This window comes from Myxocyprinus asiaticus, chromosome 28, assembly GCF_019703515.2.
Source record: "Myxocyprinus asiaticus isolate MX2 ecotype Aquarium Trade chromosome 28, UBuf_Myxa_2, whole genome shotgun sequence".
In the NCBI taxonomy this organism is placed as follows: Eukaryota; Metazoa; Chordata; class Actinopteri; order Cypriniformes; family Catostomidae; genus Myxocyprinus; species Myxocyprinus asiaticus.
The window spans coordinates 20,178,908-20,195,890 of record NC_059371.1 but is presented as its reverse complement, the minus strand read 5'-3'; the positions used below and the strand labels follow the sequence as shown (position 1 = coordinate 20,195,890).

The following is a 16,983-nucleotide window of genomic DNA, read 5'->3' as shown; positions in this document are numbered from 1 at the left end:
TGACTACTTTCATGAAGTATTGTGTATCTACAACAGTCAGAAATTAATGGATCCCTTAATTTTCCAAGCTGCTCTGTGAATACTCACATAATGCAAGGTCCATTATAGTTATAATCAGTTATAGCACAGAAGAGATACTCCATGTTTTACTCACCCAGCCCTAGACAAGACACCCGTAACCCGGATTTCCCAAGGTTCCTGAAAACAGAGAGAACATCTATCAAGTACACTAGTCAAATGGAAAAATCAATGCCATTACAGTCTACTGGTTTGTGATTGTAAGGGTTTTTAAAAGTCGTTTCATGAAGACTGCACTTATAAAGAGCAATTCCAAGCCAATGCTATATTTTAGAGCTGAGTATAACTCGGAAAATGTATACTGTAGAAATTAACAACTTTTCCATAACTTTTTTAAAGATTTTATTAATTTCAATTACTTTTCCAGGCCTGTAAACCCCAGTTTCAAAATAACCTGATAGTTCCAGGTTTTCCATGACCGCAGGAACACTGTACATAAAAAGTGCTGCATTTCTTAGCGTTATACTACTTTCAAACTGTAGCACAGAGTTATAAAGAAAAGAGATCTGAATTGAATATGTTTATTATTATTACTGCCAAAAGCTTGGTTAAAGTCTTTAATTGTAACTCCCACGCACAAGCAGAGAAAGTTGTCAGAGATTGAAATCTAGCCTGGATACAGCACTACAGTACCTTCTGTCAGATGAACCAATTAGGCAGCCAGCTGTGCCTTTTGTTAGATATCCTTTGAGTTTGCAAAGAGCCAGGGTTATAGTGCTCGGCAATTACTAAACAAGCACACAATCAAGGACATAGTCAAGACTGCCTTTAATTACATACTCATTTGGAGGATGTGAAGCAATTTACGATCAACCCTAACAGGAACAAAATATGTTGCTTTAAAATACTTTTTTATGATTTCTAAGAAAACATTTAAAAACATTTTAGAATAGGACAACAAAGCTTATGAAAAGGTACAAAAAAATTTCCTAGAACAAAAATGACCTAAATTAATAGTCATACATTTATCCTTGAGAGACATTGCAGAGACTGAACCAAGTTATTCACCATGTTTTCACCACATATGAAATAAAATGCATAAAACATAGACTCAAGGAAATCATGTGGGTAACAAAATAATCTAAAGATGATAGTGAGATAAGAAATCCTCTAATACCAACACAATGTGAAACATTTACTGAAAATAAACAAGGCCGACATACTCTCTCTGGTGTTTAAATGTAAAATATATAATCAGCATGAACTTGAATGCAGACTCTCTCTGAATAAAGCTTATAAGTGTGTGCATACTGTATAGTGTATCCGTTACTTGTAAACAGGCAGTCAGCAATGTCACCTCCAAGTGGCGTTGAACAGAACATCACCAGGGAACTTATCTGCTTAAATCAAATTATCAATGAGCATGGAGGCTCTGAAAACAAGTGATGAATTTTTAACTGGTCTGATGGAAAAGAGTTACAGGAAGAGGGATCTATTGATTGGCCTGTGAAGGTGAACTGCCCACCTGCTGATTGGGCTCAAAATGATGAGCAAAGCCTTCAATACATGTTCAAGTGTCCCTAATAACTGAGTTCTATGTCTAGGCTCAATCACAGAGCAACTTGTTTATATCAGTGAACACATTACTGATCAACAACATTCTAGAGCTAGTATTATTTACACAACCAATTAGTTAAAGCTGAAGTGTGTAATTACTGCGCAAATGGCATCACCACATGGAATTGCATCACTATTAATTCTTTCAAACAGTCCATCTCGATAAAAACTGATAGTCCACTCCAAACTCATGCCATTGGTTGATCCAGTGTTGCTGAGTCCGGCTGGATGGGATGCTCCAACAAACAGAGCAATGTTCTGATAACACCACAGACCCAGTGTGTTTACACTTCTCACAAAATCAGCCTATGAATGGCTTACTCAGCATATTCAGCTGGGATAGGAAAAAATATTTTTAACAGAAAGGTTATACACTTCAGCTGTAAATGAACTCAGAAGACAGTGATACACTGTCTACACTGCAAGCAAAGCAACATATCTATAATGCCCCCTTTATAATCAACAAAGCAGTCTACACTGCAAGCACATGGTCATCCAGATGCTTTGCAGTGTCTATCAAATGATTCATTTCCTCTTAAGCAGTACAATGGCGACCATCAACGTGCTCCACAACGCTGGAAGTTTAAAACTAGCAAGCACTGGTGCAAAACGACTGCAACCAGAGAACATAGAAAGACAGTCTAGCATGTCTTTACTCCTCTTTAATTATGGAACACAGCAAACTGTAGAACACTAGTGGATAGAATGCTCCATTTTTTTCACTTAAATGACTAAAAGAAGAAAAAAAAAAAAAAAAAATATATATATATATATATATATATATACTGTATATATATATATATATATTTTTTTTTTTTTTTTTTTTTTTGGATAATCATTTAATAGGACAATCTTAAAATGTCAGCCCTGTAACTCTGAATTTGTATAGTAAAGAACTGATAATTGAAAAGTTAATTGGGGAAAAATATCAGCATTAAATTCAGTTTCTAAGAAGCAAGAAACTGAGGTGTCATGATCTTGAACACAATGATAAATTAAAATGTAAAAATGTCAAACATGCTTTCTTTAGTCTTAATAGAGCCCACGCTATTCTCCGAGCCATCTACGCACAACTCACCACGCACCCCACCGAGATCGAGAACCACACATTATAGTGACCATGAGGAGGTTACCCCATGTGACTCTACCCTCCCTAGCAACCGGGCCAATTTGGTTGCTTAGGAGACCTGGCTGGAGTCACTCAGCACACCCTGGATTCGAACTCGCGATTCCAGGGGTGGTAGTCAGCATCAATACTCGCTGAGCTGCCAAGGCCCCCGGAAGTATATTTTTAATTCATTTGTTTCATAGGGATTTCATAAAATCCTTCGTAAGAGTTCTAAGGCATGAACCAAACCAAGCAGTTCTGAAGTGAATCACAACATTACAAACTTTGATTTGAAGCAAAAAAGTATTTTCAAATCAGACAAAAAGACAATGGTACATGACTGTGTACTTACCGTTTTTCATAAAGAAATGAACTACAATGCATTGTAGACTGATGTAACGGAATTTAAAACAATGGAAAAATATAAACTATAAATTTTAAGTTGTTGATTTTAATATAAAAACAGTATAGAAACAATATATTTTACATTTAATGTAAAATATTCAGATATCTTTAAATATATTATTAGTTTTAGAGTGCTAGGAGATTTGATTGCAGGATTATGAGTAGTGTAGTCACCACAAATTCAGCTTTTAAATGTGATTTTTTTAAATGAAGTTTTTTTTTTTAAATGAAGTTAAAATACTGTGGACCGGTGGCTTCAATAGAAGCATACAGTATATCATTGATTAAAAACCTTGAAGCTCACAGTAGGTCTGTTTTTAAAGGTTTATAAATCATCGTTAAAAATCAACTCCTCTATGGAAAATTAAAGGGATTTTTACTCACGGAGCCAGACTGTTGCGCTGCATTTATTCAGCTTGACATGGCACAATGATATTTATGAACATTTTAACTTGTTATTAAATTGATAAAAAAAATTTAAACTCTTACAAATATTTACTTTAATTTGTGATTTACTTTATTAAACTGAAAAAGGCAGCCTTTTTACAGAATTACTCTAATAGCATTCAGGCGTTGTATAGAGCACCAATAGCTTATGATGTGCAAATGGATAACGCGGTCATGATCAGAACCCAGAAGTTCACAGGTGAAGTTGCTAGATGGTCCCCATATCTAAAGATATTCTAAGGCTTAAAATAAAGCAATTAACCTTTAAAGGCCTTCTCATCGATTCACCACCTGGGGCTACCTAAAAGTGCACCAACTCAAACTTCTCCCTCACAAATAATTCCCCTTAACTGCATTCTGATTCTCAGAGGTAAAGTCTAATGTAATTAAAGCTTCTTGCAATACACCATCTTCCCTTCATGTCCAACTGTCTGTCAGATGAATCCACGGCAGGTAGTCTGAACTGACTGTATTGATCTAAAGGTCACTGACAAAGGACTGACAGATAGGACAGCGGTAATGTGGCTGAACAACTCGCACACAGGTGCAGTCATAAAATGCTGTGGTTATGTCCCTCACAGCCCCCTCCAATCAGGGGGTACAGACCAGGATTAAGTCCAGCTCGATTCCCTTAGCCAAGGACAGATTATGGGTCAGCACTCACGTGTGATTGTGCATGCACACACTAGTATGCTAATGCTGGTGTCAGGCTGCACTAAATTGCATTCATCCTGCACTCCAAAATGCATTCCAACATAATAGCACAGGGTGTGGAGTTTTCACACGTTTTATTGTCAAGGACCTCCAAAATATGACGATCCCTTGCAAGGGACCCCTTTACTGTGTGTCATTTATATGTAAAGCACTTTGTATTGCCATTGTGTATGAAATGTGATATATAGATAAACTTGCCTTGCCTTACCTTGCCTTACTAAGATACAAAGGCTATAACTACTGTATATACTGTATTTCACTGCCAATGGAAGCAAAGCTACTCAGCAGCACATGGGTGTTCACACTGAGAGGAGAAACTCTTCTAAGCTCAGTACCTCCCCATAGAGCTGCACTTGGCTGAGGTTGCATGTGTGGGAAACACTGGGCCTGCTCCACTAATCTTTGGCATTCGTTAATGGATGTCAACAGGCCCTTTAACGCAGATCAGAATGGGTCTCTTAATGCAGCTTGTTGCCTTCCTACATTAACACAGCTGCTGATAGAGGTACAGTAACTGGATAGTGCCGTACTGTGGGCATGTACTCTTACTGTCACTCATTTGTAGGGTTCTTGAGTGTTTACAGTTAGCAACACAAATTGTTTAATGACAGATTTCCCAGTAACTTCATGGTACAGCACAGTCTGTCTCAGGCAGACTCTGTAATTGTTGAGTTTGGGCTTGTGTCTGAGATTACATTAAAGACCATTGAAATCACTTGACAAGCAGTTTTCTTTCCATGCTGACATATTTCCTATTGAAACAAGAAGTTTTGGTAGGCCCCTCTTGTTAAAAATGATAGTCAGTTGCAAGTTTTATTAGGGGGAGGAACATTCTCTTTCTAGACAGCATATGATTGGACAATAATCTGTAATGCAGGATGAGTCATCAACATTTTTGTTCCATTTTCCTCGAAGAGACAGACTGTAAATTTTAAATGTTTATATAAGGTTATTTTTGTCAAATATTTAGGGGAACACTAGCATATAGATGGCCTCAAAGCTATCAGACAGTCACAAAACATGAGTTTTTTAATAAAGTTTACATTAGTATCATAAGTCATATTAGCATTAAATCAGGGTTGTAGACCATCAATTCCTGAATTTGGACTGAATTTTTATTGAGGTCGCGAAAAGGATGAAGAATTGCAATTCAAATTTAAGGAAGTAGAATTAAAATGGAATGAAATTCAAAGAAATTCATTTGACTTTTTATTTTTTCTGTTTATTTATATGAAAGTTTCTTTTTCTAATTATACATTTTTTTTTCTTTTCAGTATAACATGAAACATGTTATCATTTTATCAAATGCATAACAAATGGGGTATTTCCAGAAATATTACACTTTAAAAAAACATTCTTAAACCAAGTAAACAATGCTGAAAAAACATTGAAAGATTTACTTGATTATTGTAATTTTTCAGCTTGGCAACATTAAAAGTTAATACCAGATGTGTCTTTCTTTCTTCTGCAGAACACAACTATATAAAAAAAATATTTCAGCTCTGTAGGTCAACACAATACAAGTGAATAGTCCAAAAAGAACATAAAGGCAGCATAAAAGTAACCCATAAAACTCTAGTGGTTAAATCCATGTCTTCTGAAGCGACATGATAGGTGTGGGTGAGAAACAGAACAATATTTAAGTCCTTTTTTTTTTTTTTTACTGTGAAAAAACACTTTCAATTTCACTTACACATTTTGGTGTGGAAGTCACTTTCGCATTCAGCCACCTACTGGTTGGGGCTTGTCAAAGGTGGAGATTTATAGTACAAAAAAAGACTTAAATATTGATCTGTTTCTCACCCACACATATCATATCACTTCTGAAGATACTGATTTAACCACTGAAGTCTTTTGGAATACTTTTATTCTGCCTTTATGTGCTTTTTGGACCTTCTGAGTTCTGGTCACCATTTACTTGCATTGTGAGGACCAAGAGAGATGAGATATTCATCTAAAAATGTGTTCTGCAGTAGAAAGAAAGTCATACATCTGGGATGGCATGAGGCAATGAGAGAATTTTCAGTTTTGGGTGTAATTTAATTATGTTTAACTAATACTGCATTTTTACTGAATACTGTATTTTGACAGATTCATTTTTCAAAAAGATAATTTGAATGATATTTCCATAACTACAGTACAAGAAAGATTCATCATGTTATTTTACAACAACAATTTTGTGAGAGTTAGCAATAAAGAGTGTCAAAATGTCTTATTGTTGCTCATTTGTAGGGATCTTGAGTGTTTGCAACACGGATTAATTAAAGTACAGCATGCTTTGGCTTAGACGGACACAAACTGATAAGACAGACAACTAGCTATATCTCCTCTCCTGCCCTATGGCTGGCCGAGACAGCAGCTGCCTTAATGAAAGAAAACACACATTCACTCTCTCTCACACACAAGCTCATCAGCATGGCAGATGACCAAATACCCCAAGATTTGTGGGGGTTAAGGACAGAGATAGAGATCCCACACATACAGCTCACAACACACATTTGACCCCACACACATTCAGTATACAGTAAGCCAACAGGAATCTCTCCCAGAATCCTTTAATCATATCAAGCCTTTTCAAACAAGATATGTGCTTTGAGAGACTAATCAGAGATTACATCTGCTCTGTGCTGCCTCTCTCTCTTGACCCATTGCAGTTTGCTTACCGCAACAACCGCTCCACTGATGATGCCATTGCATCTACAATACACACTGCTCTCTCCCACCTGGAAAAAAAGAACACTTATGTGAGAATGTTGTTTGTAGACTACAGCTCAGCATTCAACACCATAGTGCCCTCCAAGCTTGATGAGAAACTCCGGGCTCTGGGCTTAAACAGCTCGCTGTGCAGCTGGATCCTGGACTTCCTGTCAAGCAGATGCCAGGTGGTTAGAATAGGCAGCAACATCTCCTCATCACTGACCCTCAACACTGGAGCCCCACAGGGCTGTGTTCTCAGCCCACTACTGTATTCCCTGTACACACATGACTGTGTGGCAACACATAGCTCCAATGCCATCATTAAGTTTGCTGATGACACGACGGTGGTAGGTCTGATCACTGACAATGATGAAACAGCCTACAGAGAGGAGGTGCACACTCTGACACACTGGTGTCAGGAGCACAACCTCTCCCTCAATGTCAGTAAGACAAAGGAGCTTGTGGTGGACTTCAGAAGAAAAGACAGAGAACACAGTCCAATCACCATCAATGGAGCACCAGTGGAGAGAGTCAGCAGCTTCAAGTTCCTGGGTGTCCACATCACTGAGGAACTCACATGGTCAATCCACACTGAAGTCATTGTGAAGAAGGCTCATCAGCGCCTCTTCTTCCTGAGACGGCTGAGGAAGTTTGGAATGAACCGCCACATCCTCACACGGTTCTACACCTGCACTGTAGAGAGCATCCTGACTGGCTGCATCAACGCCTGGTACGGCAATAGCACCGCCCACAACCGCAAAGCACTGCAAAGGGTGGTGCGAACTGCCAGACACATCATCGGAGGTGAGCTTCCCTCCCTCCAGGAAATATATACAAGGCGGTGTGTGAAAAAAGCTCGGAGGATCATCAGAGGCTCCAGCCACCCGAGCCATGGGCTGTTCTCACTGCTACCATCAGGCAGGCGGTATCGCAGCATCAGGACCCGCACCAGCCGTCTCCATGATAGCTTCTTCCCCCAAGCAATCAGACTTTTGAACTCTTGATCTCCCACGATCAAAATATATCAGCACTGCACTTTATTACCCTTACTCTTATATCTCACACCGGACTGTCATAAATTATATTATTATTATTATATTATATTCTCTCTTAACAACTTACTATCAACCGACAGCCTGAATGTCAATACAGTACAATACTGTACATTCTATATATACTACTATATATACTTTTTTATATATTTTATTTTTTATTTTTATTGAATAATGTGTATCTATATGTATACTGTACAGTGTATGTTATTATTTGTATATTGTTGAGTGTAATTATGTGTATAACAGATGTTTAAATTGTGTTGTGTTAATTTGATGTTTTAAGTTGAGTTTAATTATGTATAACAGATGTTTAAATTGCGTTGTGTTAATTTGATGTTATTGTAAATTGGTACTGTCTCATCACTGTCACGACTGCTATGTTGATCGGAACTGCACCCAAGAATTTCACACACCATTGCACTTGTGTATATGGCTGTGTGACAATAAAGTGATTTGATTTTTGATTTGATTTGATGTAGTCAATATGTTCTCCATTTCATCAATCCAGATGAAAGGCCTTAAGTTGAAGAGAAGGAAGAGTTTGCAGTGTGGTTACATAAGAAAGGCTGGGGACACAAGTGATATGGTAAATAGGTAGATGGAGGGATATGAGGGAAAAGTAAGAGATAAAAAGTTAGAGAAAGGGGAACCAGGAAAAGAAGAAGGAGGATGTGTCATCGAGGGTTTTGCGGGCTACGCTTCACTAGCTAACAATACTGTAGGCGCTATCCTGCCTGGGAGGCATGAGCATCATATCAGAATGAGTAATCTTATCTCCACAGGGGCCCACTTCTCTCTGCCCAGAGTGTGTACACACTCCGCAAGAGGTGCCAAAACATCACAATGTGTGGATGAATAATGGGCTATTAGGCCGACATCTTTGCTAAGGAATAGTATTGGAGTAAAGGTGCTAAATTGGATGTTTTAGAGTCAATTTAGAAACAGTTAGGATTATAGTTGGATTAACAAATTATACAACAGTAATAGAGTACAATATAACTTATTACCAGTCCAGAATATAATCAAAGTTCCTTTCAAGGCAAGTCAGTACACTCTGCGGCTCACCCTTGCAGCTATAGAGCACAACAGTCTGGTTCCGGAAGTAAAAATCCCATTAATTTCTTTCATAGACAAATTGATTTTCAATGCTATCTTATAAACTTTTAAAGTCAGACCTACCTTGAGCTCCAAGGTTGTTTATCAATGGTATATGCTTCCGTTGAAGCCATCAGTCTGCGTTATTTCAACTTCATTGTTTAAAAATTTTGTTTAATAGTGGAATTCTTGTTGAACAACTACATTACCCATGTTCTAGCAGAAAAAGCTTCACCAATCAGAGAACCACGGACAACAAAGCCCGCGAAATCTGCCCGGAAGTAACCACCCACTCCCATGACGTGTCAGTCTCCCTGCACTCTCAAACTGCTTATATATTTGTGTATATCGGAATATTTTGCAACAAACGTAAACTATATTGTTTCTATACTTATAATCAACAACCCAAAATTAATAGTTTTATATATTTCCATAGTTTTATTTCTATTCTGTCATTCGCAATGCTTTATGGGATTGTAGTCCGTGCCCTCATGAAAGACGTACAGAGACTTGTACCTTTGTCTTTTTGTCTTATTTTAAAGTACTTTTTTGCCTTAAAACAAAGTCTGTAATGTTGTGATTTACCTCGAAGCTGGTTGGTTTTGTTAATGCTTTACAACTCTTTAATTGAGGATTTTATGAAAAGTCAGTGGAAGAAATGAATGGGAAAAATACTTCCGGAGCCCAGACTGCTGAAAAAGTGGGCGGGCACTGTTGCGCTCTATTTTCTATGGATACAAGCGGCATACAACTACAGCTCCTACCTATGGGGATAGATTGAAATGTCCCAAAAGGTTGGTCAAGATTACGATCAAACAACATATTCCAAATCAGCAGTAAAATCTGACGACAACGGTCTAATAAATTGTGTTCTTTAGTTCAGATCACGAAAAAAAAAAAGTACAAAACTTTTCCAGGCTGGTCCAGCAAATGCGCATTCACATTATCGAGTTAGCAGACCGGTGATATCTCTATCAAAAAGGCGATTGGCTGTTTTGCCTGCAAGACAGGACATTTTCTTCACCCACCAAATAGGGTGTTCCATTGTCTCCCATTTTAATACAAGAAGTCAATTTCAGCTAAACTGTCTGTGATATAACTTACTAACAAGCCCAGACAGGATCTGCATCTTTATTACATTTTTGGGCAGATTTGGGGGAAAATCTTATTTCATGTAATGGATTTAAATATGGTAAAATGTGTTTAATGAATCTGAGATTACTACACTCTTACTAGTAGCTACAATCAAAATAAAATTAGCCAAAATTGTTAATAAAAAAAATAAATAAATAAATAAAAAAAAAAACACACACACACACACACACACAAGGGGCACATTCTGCACAAATCTGCAGAATTATGTGGGAGCAGATGTGATTCTGTGTGGGTCTGTCTGTCTTTCTGTCTGTCTATCAGTCTATCTTGCTTAATGCTTTATAACCTCATAACGTCAAAGTTTTTCAGGCAAGTGAAAAACATTTATTTTTCCTTTTTTATAAATAGCTGTTATATATAAAGTTGGTTGGTTTGAAGTCACAAATCCTCTATTTAAACATGACTTTCTGAAAAAGAATATAATCCATCTCTGTGAGACCTCCTTCCTTACACTCCAAGTGTCCTCAAACTAGCAGCACACATTTCTTGTTCTAGACACATCCTCTTCCACTCTGTGGTCCTTCCAGCAAACTCAATCCATGGGTTTATCTCAGACAAATAAAGGGTAGCTTGCATAACTGGCTGGTCAGACTGAAGCGGTCCTGCTGTTTACTGCTCAGGGAGCAGCAGGCAGAAACTGCAGCCCATTTGTACATTTATGTAACCACCAATTCAGTTTTCTTTCTGTTGGCCCCAGAGAGGAACACGCTTACACAATGCCTCTAAAATTACTGGATCATAAGAGTCATTTGTTTTGAAATCGGACTATACCGGAAGTGCCATATGTTCCACGCTGTAGAAACTTGAAATTATCTCAACATCTGGCAACAGACTGCAGAGGGCAGTAAATGAAATAAGAATCACATCTCTTATTTCCAAATAATTAAAAATAATATTTTCTGTCATCTTTACTAGACCCGTTAAGGAACCAGAATCATTAAGAGGAATCGGAGCCAATCCCTACTCTTCATCTTTCTCATTCAGTCTTTCAAACTCACTCCCACACCTAGATGAGACCGGCAGAAAACGGTTAAAGGAAAACTTCACCCAAAAATGAAAATTCTGTCATCATAAAACACAAAAGGGGAATCTTTGAAGAATATCTTGGTCATGTCCATTGGCGAATTCTCAGGTCCAGCAAAGCCTTCTCTGCTGGCTTAACATGCCAAATAAATACATATTTTTCATCCTTTCATTCTCAATCACCTTTTTGCCTATGTATTTTTAACCGCTTTCCACTCTTAATTAATCTACAAACAAATAGAGAAAAACGAAAAGTTTATCCAGTCAGAATTTATTCCTTGATGCTTACAAGCAAAGTGTGACAACTGTTTCACAAATCGCATGCCGGAATCCGAAGCAGCACATGAGTTTGAGCTCCACCCCCTCAGGCCTTCAGAATTTCTGCAGAATCCCTCAACAGTGCAAATGAATGAGCAACTAAAGTCAGATTGTCAGACTCATCAGCCAATCAGATTGATTGATTTGTTCCTGTTAGGTGTGATCTATAGGATATGTCCCAGTCGAGGCCTTCTAACTGGCTTTGAGTGAGGCAATCACGCTTTAAGTGATGTACGTAATTCAAGAGCGAAAAGCGTAAAATCAAGCTGTATGACGAGTCGGCTGTCATTACTGCTGGTATTGCCATTGAGAAAGAGATCCTTATGGATTTAAAAACACGTGTGCATGACTGTGTGATTGGTTAATTTATTAAACAGGAAAGGAGGACTGATTTTCACTTCAAGTAAATTGGTAAGTGCTTTTTGCATTGTTATAGCAACATCAGGAGTTTTCTAAGTGTAAATTAGGCTGCTTGAGAATTCAGTGTCCGATCAAGTTTTGAAAAGTAGTGCTGCGTTACATTTGACTCGGAAAGTCGGATTTTACAAATTCCAACTAGGAAAAGTGCAATGGAATGCATCTTGAAGTCAGAATTACAACTTGTAGGCTCGTGCAGAAATTCTCAACTCCGATTTCGCCGAGATGCTGGGGCATGATGTCACACAAACATGTCGACACTCAGGGAGATATACAAAGTGATAAACATTCACTTTATTAAAGGTGCAATATGTAACAATTTTCATGTAATATTCGCCTTTTTTTGCCAATGTGTGAACGGCTTGTAACGCAACTTAAAAAATGAGCTCTTTCCGGACTTCCTAGGTTGCCTATTAAAGCCTGTAGACTAACGTTCCCGCTTTTGCCGGGAAAATCCAAAGGATGTGACGTTTATGCATGCTCCCGAGAGCCTTGCCTCAGACAGTAATAGCTTCTCTTCCGCTATTCAACAGTGACAACAAACTGCAACACTAGGTAATGTTATCTTAGAGATGAAATCCAGCAAACATCCAGCTCCCAGAACAACACAGACTCCTACACAACCTCCGAGTAAGCCAAAAAAAAAAAAAAAATTTATCTACTGAATCCCGTCTGGCTAAGTGAGAAAGTGATCATGGCCGAGCGAAAACTAGAGTGAACATCGGCAGGGCGAGGGAACTTCGTTCGGTTTTGGGGATCAAAACCGACCCTGAATTGGCGTTCTTCTTACTGGACAGGTAAGCGTACTAATCTGCAAACATGTGAAATATAGTGCCATAAGGATTGATCTGTGTAATTTTAGCTAACTTGATCTTGCCTGTTAACGTTGACGAACTGTAAGCTACCTTGCTTCGTAACTTTCAAATAATTTCAGCGATCTTCTCTTTATACTAAAAGTCAGGTATACAGGATACATTTAAGCAAATATGCTGGTTTCTTATTCATAGTACAACATATCACATACAAAACATACAATAGTGCAACAGTAAACTGTCTGGTATAGTTTGGTAGTATGTAGCTGTATGTGTGTAGCAGTATGCTATGTTAGCTGATAAGTAGTTTTAGTTTAGTCTCAAAGTTTGTAGTAAAACATTCATAACTGTGTAATTTTAATTATGCTACCTAATCTGTCAGCAAGATGTCGGTGGATCACGTTCAGTCTCTTTGTACGTTACGTCATTGTTTTGGTCGATGCTCGCTTGCTCGCGTCCCTATGGAGTGTGTGCACGAGCGCGAGCACGAGCAACTGGTAGCTGGCAGCAGTTCACTTAATGGCCATAGGTGTCATTAATAACAAGGGTTTCTGAATCTTACATACTGGAACTTTAATTAATATCGATAAATGAGTTAGTTTCCATATTACATGATATTAAAGCTTGTTTAACAAATGCCTGCAGAAACAGGTGTATAAAACATTATAATCGCTTTTGATAATCATACACCTGAAGCACAAATGCTAGCGCTGCAGCATTGTTTATCAGTTGGGTTGCTAGGAGACATCTCTAATGAGAGTCAAACCCCTGCTAAACCAAAGGGAGCATTGCAGTTTTGTTTCCTTAAACGTCATCTTCTGAATATCGGGGAATGGAATGCATTTATGGTCGGAGATATCAAGTAGGAATATCCCACATCCAACTTGAATGGAACGCAGCATAACCGTGTACCCTGACGAAACGAAATTTATTGCAAGCAACATTTAAATCGCAAATATTAATACACAGATTTTTCCAGGTATTATAGATCTCCTTGGTAGATTCATATGAAAAATTATGATTTTTGAATGTCTGTTCGGGAGACGTTCATTTCACAAAACAGTCATGCTGCAGTTAAAATTAGGCTTGCTTGAGCATTAAGTGTCGTTTCAAGTTCTGGCTTTCGTGCGTGGATGTGTTTTTAAAATGTTGATTGGTATTACTAGTTAGCTGTGACATAATGTATGATGCCCAAAGGCATAGGGTGTCTTATTCATTGTGAAACTGTGTTTTCTTAATGCATGAATCACACTGAAGGCCTAGACTGTAAATGCACGGCCCGCCACTGGTCATGTTAAGATTATCAGTGAATAATGATGCAGATTTTGGTCTGTTCCTCACACAAATATATCATACAGCTTCAAAAAGAAAAGAAAAGAAAATCACTACTGACAATAGCTTTACGACTAAAACTAAGGGTTTCCTTGCAACTGGGCCTTTAAATATAGCAAACTTTGATGATACTTTTTTTGATGCTTTATTGTCATTTCATTGACAGAAAAAATAAGTCCTCATTCACTTTTATTATATGGAAAATGATTTGGAACAACATGAAACTGAGCAAATAAAGATTCATTCATTTTGGGGAAACTATCCCGTTAATGTTATTCTCACAATTTCCTTGAAGTGAAGAGTATCCTTGATGGCCTGAAAGATGCATGCCACAGAATGCAAAAGCACGGGAAAACCCCCTCTAGGTTGCATTTAGAAGCATATGATGACATTTCATGAAAGAGTATTATGGCTGCATGCCTTAGAGATTTCTCAAAAGTGAAGCTACAGATGCAGGTCACACAAGCTGCCTGTTTTGTTAGGGACTTAAAGGTTCTTTGTGTTGACTTGCCTCAGGTACTAAACTTATCCTTGTCGCAAAATGCAGGGGAAAATTTTCACATCAACATTCTCATTCATAAGATTGACCAAAAGCTGAAAAATTCTGTCTTATCAGTGAGTTTGCATGTCCGAATCTAATGTTTGCAAAAATACATGCCTTCCTGGTTGGTTTTTGAAGGCAGCATGGATATATCTTTTGCTGCCAAAGAAATCCCGCAATCCTGTGTTTGTGGTTTGGTGGTTTGTTGATTTATAAAAGAAAAAAGGGATGTGAATGAGCAGTTGAAAGGAGTAAATTTATAATGTCAATTTATTTAATTATATCAACATATGACTTCATTTCTAGCAAGAAATAAAAATTGCAGCCACTAAATATTCAGCTACTTGATGTTATGGTACCTTGGAAGTCTGTATGAATCCTGTTTACCTCATAAGTTACCTGCATATACAAAACTCTGCCTGTTTAGTCACTAACAAGATATTTACATTTTAACAGTATTACATTTCAAAACCTTAATTACAATTAGCAATATTTGTAATTTACGAGAATTACTGTAGCTATAAGGGACAACACAGTTTGGTAGCAGAGCAGCGAGCAAGAGAGAGAGAGAGAGAGAGAGAGAGAGAGAGAGAGAGAGAGAGAGAGAGAGAGCTTCTCATGTGTTCAGTTGCACATTAGGTTAATCAGGATGTGGAAGACACTCTATAAACTTGCATGGCTGCAAAGTGCCTTTGTACAATTACAAAAATTACAGTAAGGAAAAATGAGGAGGGAGGGTGGGTTTACTTCAAGGATAGAGCATGCTATGACTGTATTTTCTCAGGCAGTGGAATGGGGTGTAGTTACAAAAGACCATGGACATGAGTGCTGTATCTAAAAAGTGAGAGGGCACTCTGTGCTCCCAATAACGATAAGCAGTGGAACATGATCACACTACATCTCTATTTTCTATAGAGAACATGCTAATGGGTTTAATGGGCACTAACAGAGGTTCCACTGTTAATGTTAGGAAATTACTATCTCCACCTCTTCATCTGACCCAAGACAGCAGAACACCGTGACTGCACAATTTCAGGTGATTTGTTAAATGAAAGTCTTGATCTTTGACTTTGGAAATGATCTAAAAGCCATAAAATATAAATCTACAGGAAACCTACATTCTCAGGCAAATATATAATTAAAAGGAGCTGTTAGGAGATGGCAAATATGTACAGTATAAAGAGAGGCAGCAGGTCAATGCCTTATGAATTTATTATTCATCACCTACATTAACTAAAGTAAAAAAAAAAAAAAAATCATTTAGCAGACACTTTTAACAACGGTTACAAAAAAAGGACAAGCATATGAATGTATCAATTTATCATTCAATAGCCAACAATAGAACTAACTAACTAACTAACTAATGAATACATTAATAAATAAATCCAGGAGTATCCAGATATTCCTGTTTATCAATGTAAAGGCCAGCTGCACAAGTCCTCTCACCTACCTATATTTCATGCCAGTTCTCAAGCAGTGGTCGCCAGAGGAGGGCATGTTCTGCACAGAGAGTTGGCCCAGGCTGCGGGCCACCATCGCCACGGCACGGAACTTGCTTTTGGTCCCCAAGCTGGGGCTGTTGGTGTTCTGTCGGTTCAGTCGGTCCTCTGTGCTCCGGCTAACGGCTCTGTGGTCCGTGCACACAAATGACACCTGCATGCTGACGGAGAGCCCCAGAAGGACGGTCTTACCACAGCCAAGATGCTGACTCTAACAAGAGCAACTAGTCCCAAAATCTCCACACCAATGTTTTTTTCCGCTTAAACGACGTAGGAAAACAAGCAAGTCTAGTGTCTTCTTGCCCTTAGGACAAGGAGCTGAGAACATCTCTCTTCTTCTAAAACTTATTGAAAAAAAAAGTGTTTATGGATATTGCAGATGTCAAAGTTGAATGCAATGCCCCGCTTAAATCTCAAGTGCACATATCAGTCTGAAGTCCTGTCAGAGAGTGTATCGGTCCATGAGCCATCTGTATGTTTGTGAAATGTGTGTATAAGTCAGTGCATGTGAGTGTGCTCGTCTAGCTTGTGAGTGAATTCCAGTGCTCTGGCTCTAGGGCAGCAGCAGTCTGTGAAGCAGTGAACTCTGGGCACCAATCACATCAACACAGCACAGGGGAGGAATTCCACATCCATCCATGTCACACTGCAGTACATTAAACCACAGTTATCTGGTCTCTTCTCTGTCTTTACTCCAAGAGGAGTTGCTCCTCTTTTTTCCCTCACTTTC

At 38.2% G+C, this 16,983-nt stretch overlaps 1 protein-coding gene across 2 annotated transcripts in view; it reads right to left on the bottom strand.

The window, feature by feature from the left end:
* Nucleotides 1-16,413, bottom strand: part of kcnab2b (potassium voltage-gated channel subfamily A regulatory beta subunit 2b) — a 40,256-nt gene extending 23,843 nt beyond the window's left edge. For both annotated transcript variants that reach the window (XM_051660149.1, XM_051660150.1), the window contains exons 1-2: nucleotides 16,205-16,413; nucleotides 155-198 (exon numbers count right to left, since the gene is read on the bottom strand). In XM_051660149.1, the coding sequence (XP_051516109.1) occupies nucleotides 155-198; nucleotides 16,205-16,413 (253 nt within the window). The remainder of the gene's footprint in view (nucleotides 1-154; nucleotides 199-16,204) is intronic.
* Nucleotides 16,414-16,983: the final 570 nt, after the last annotated feature.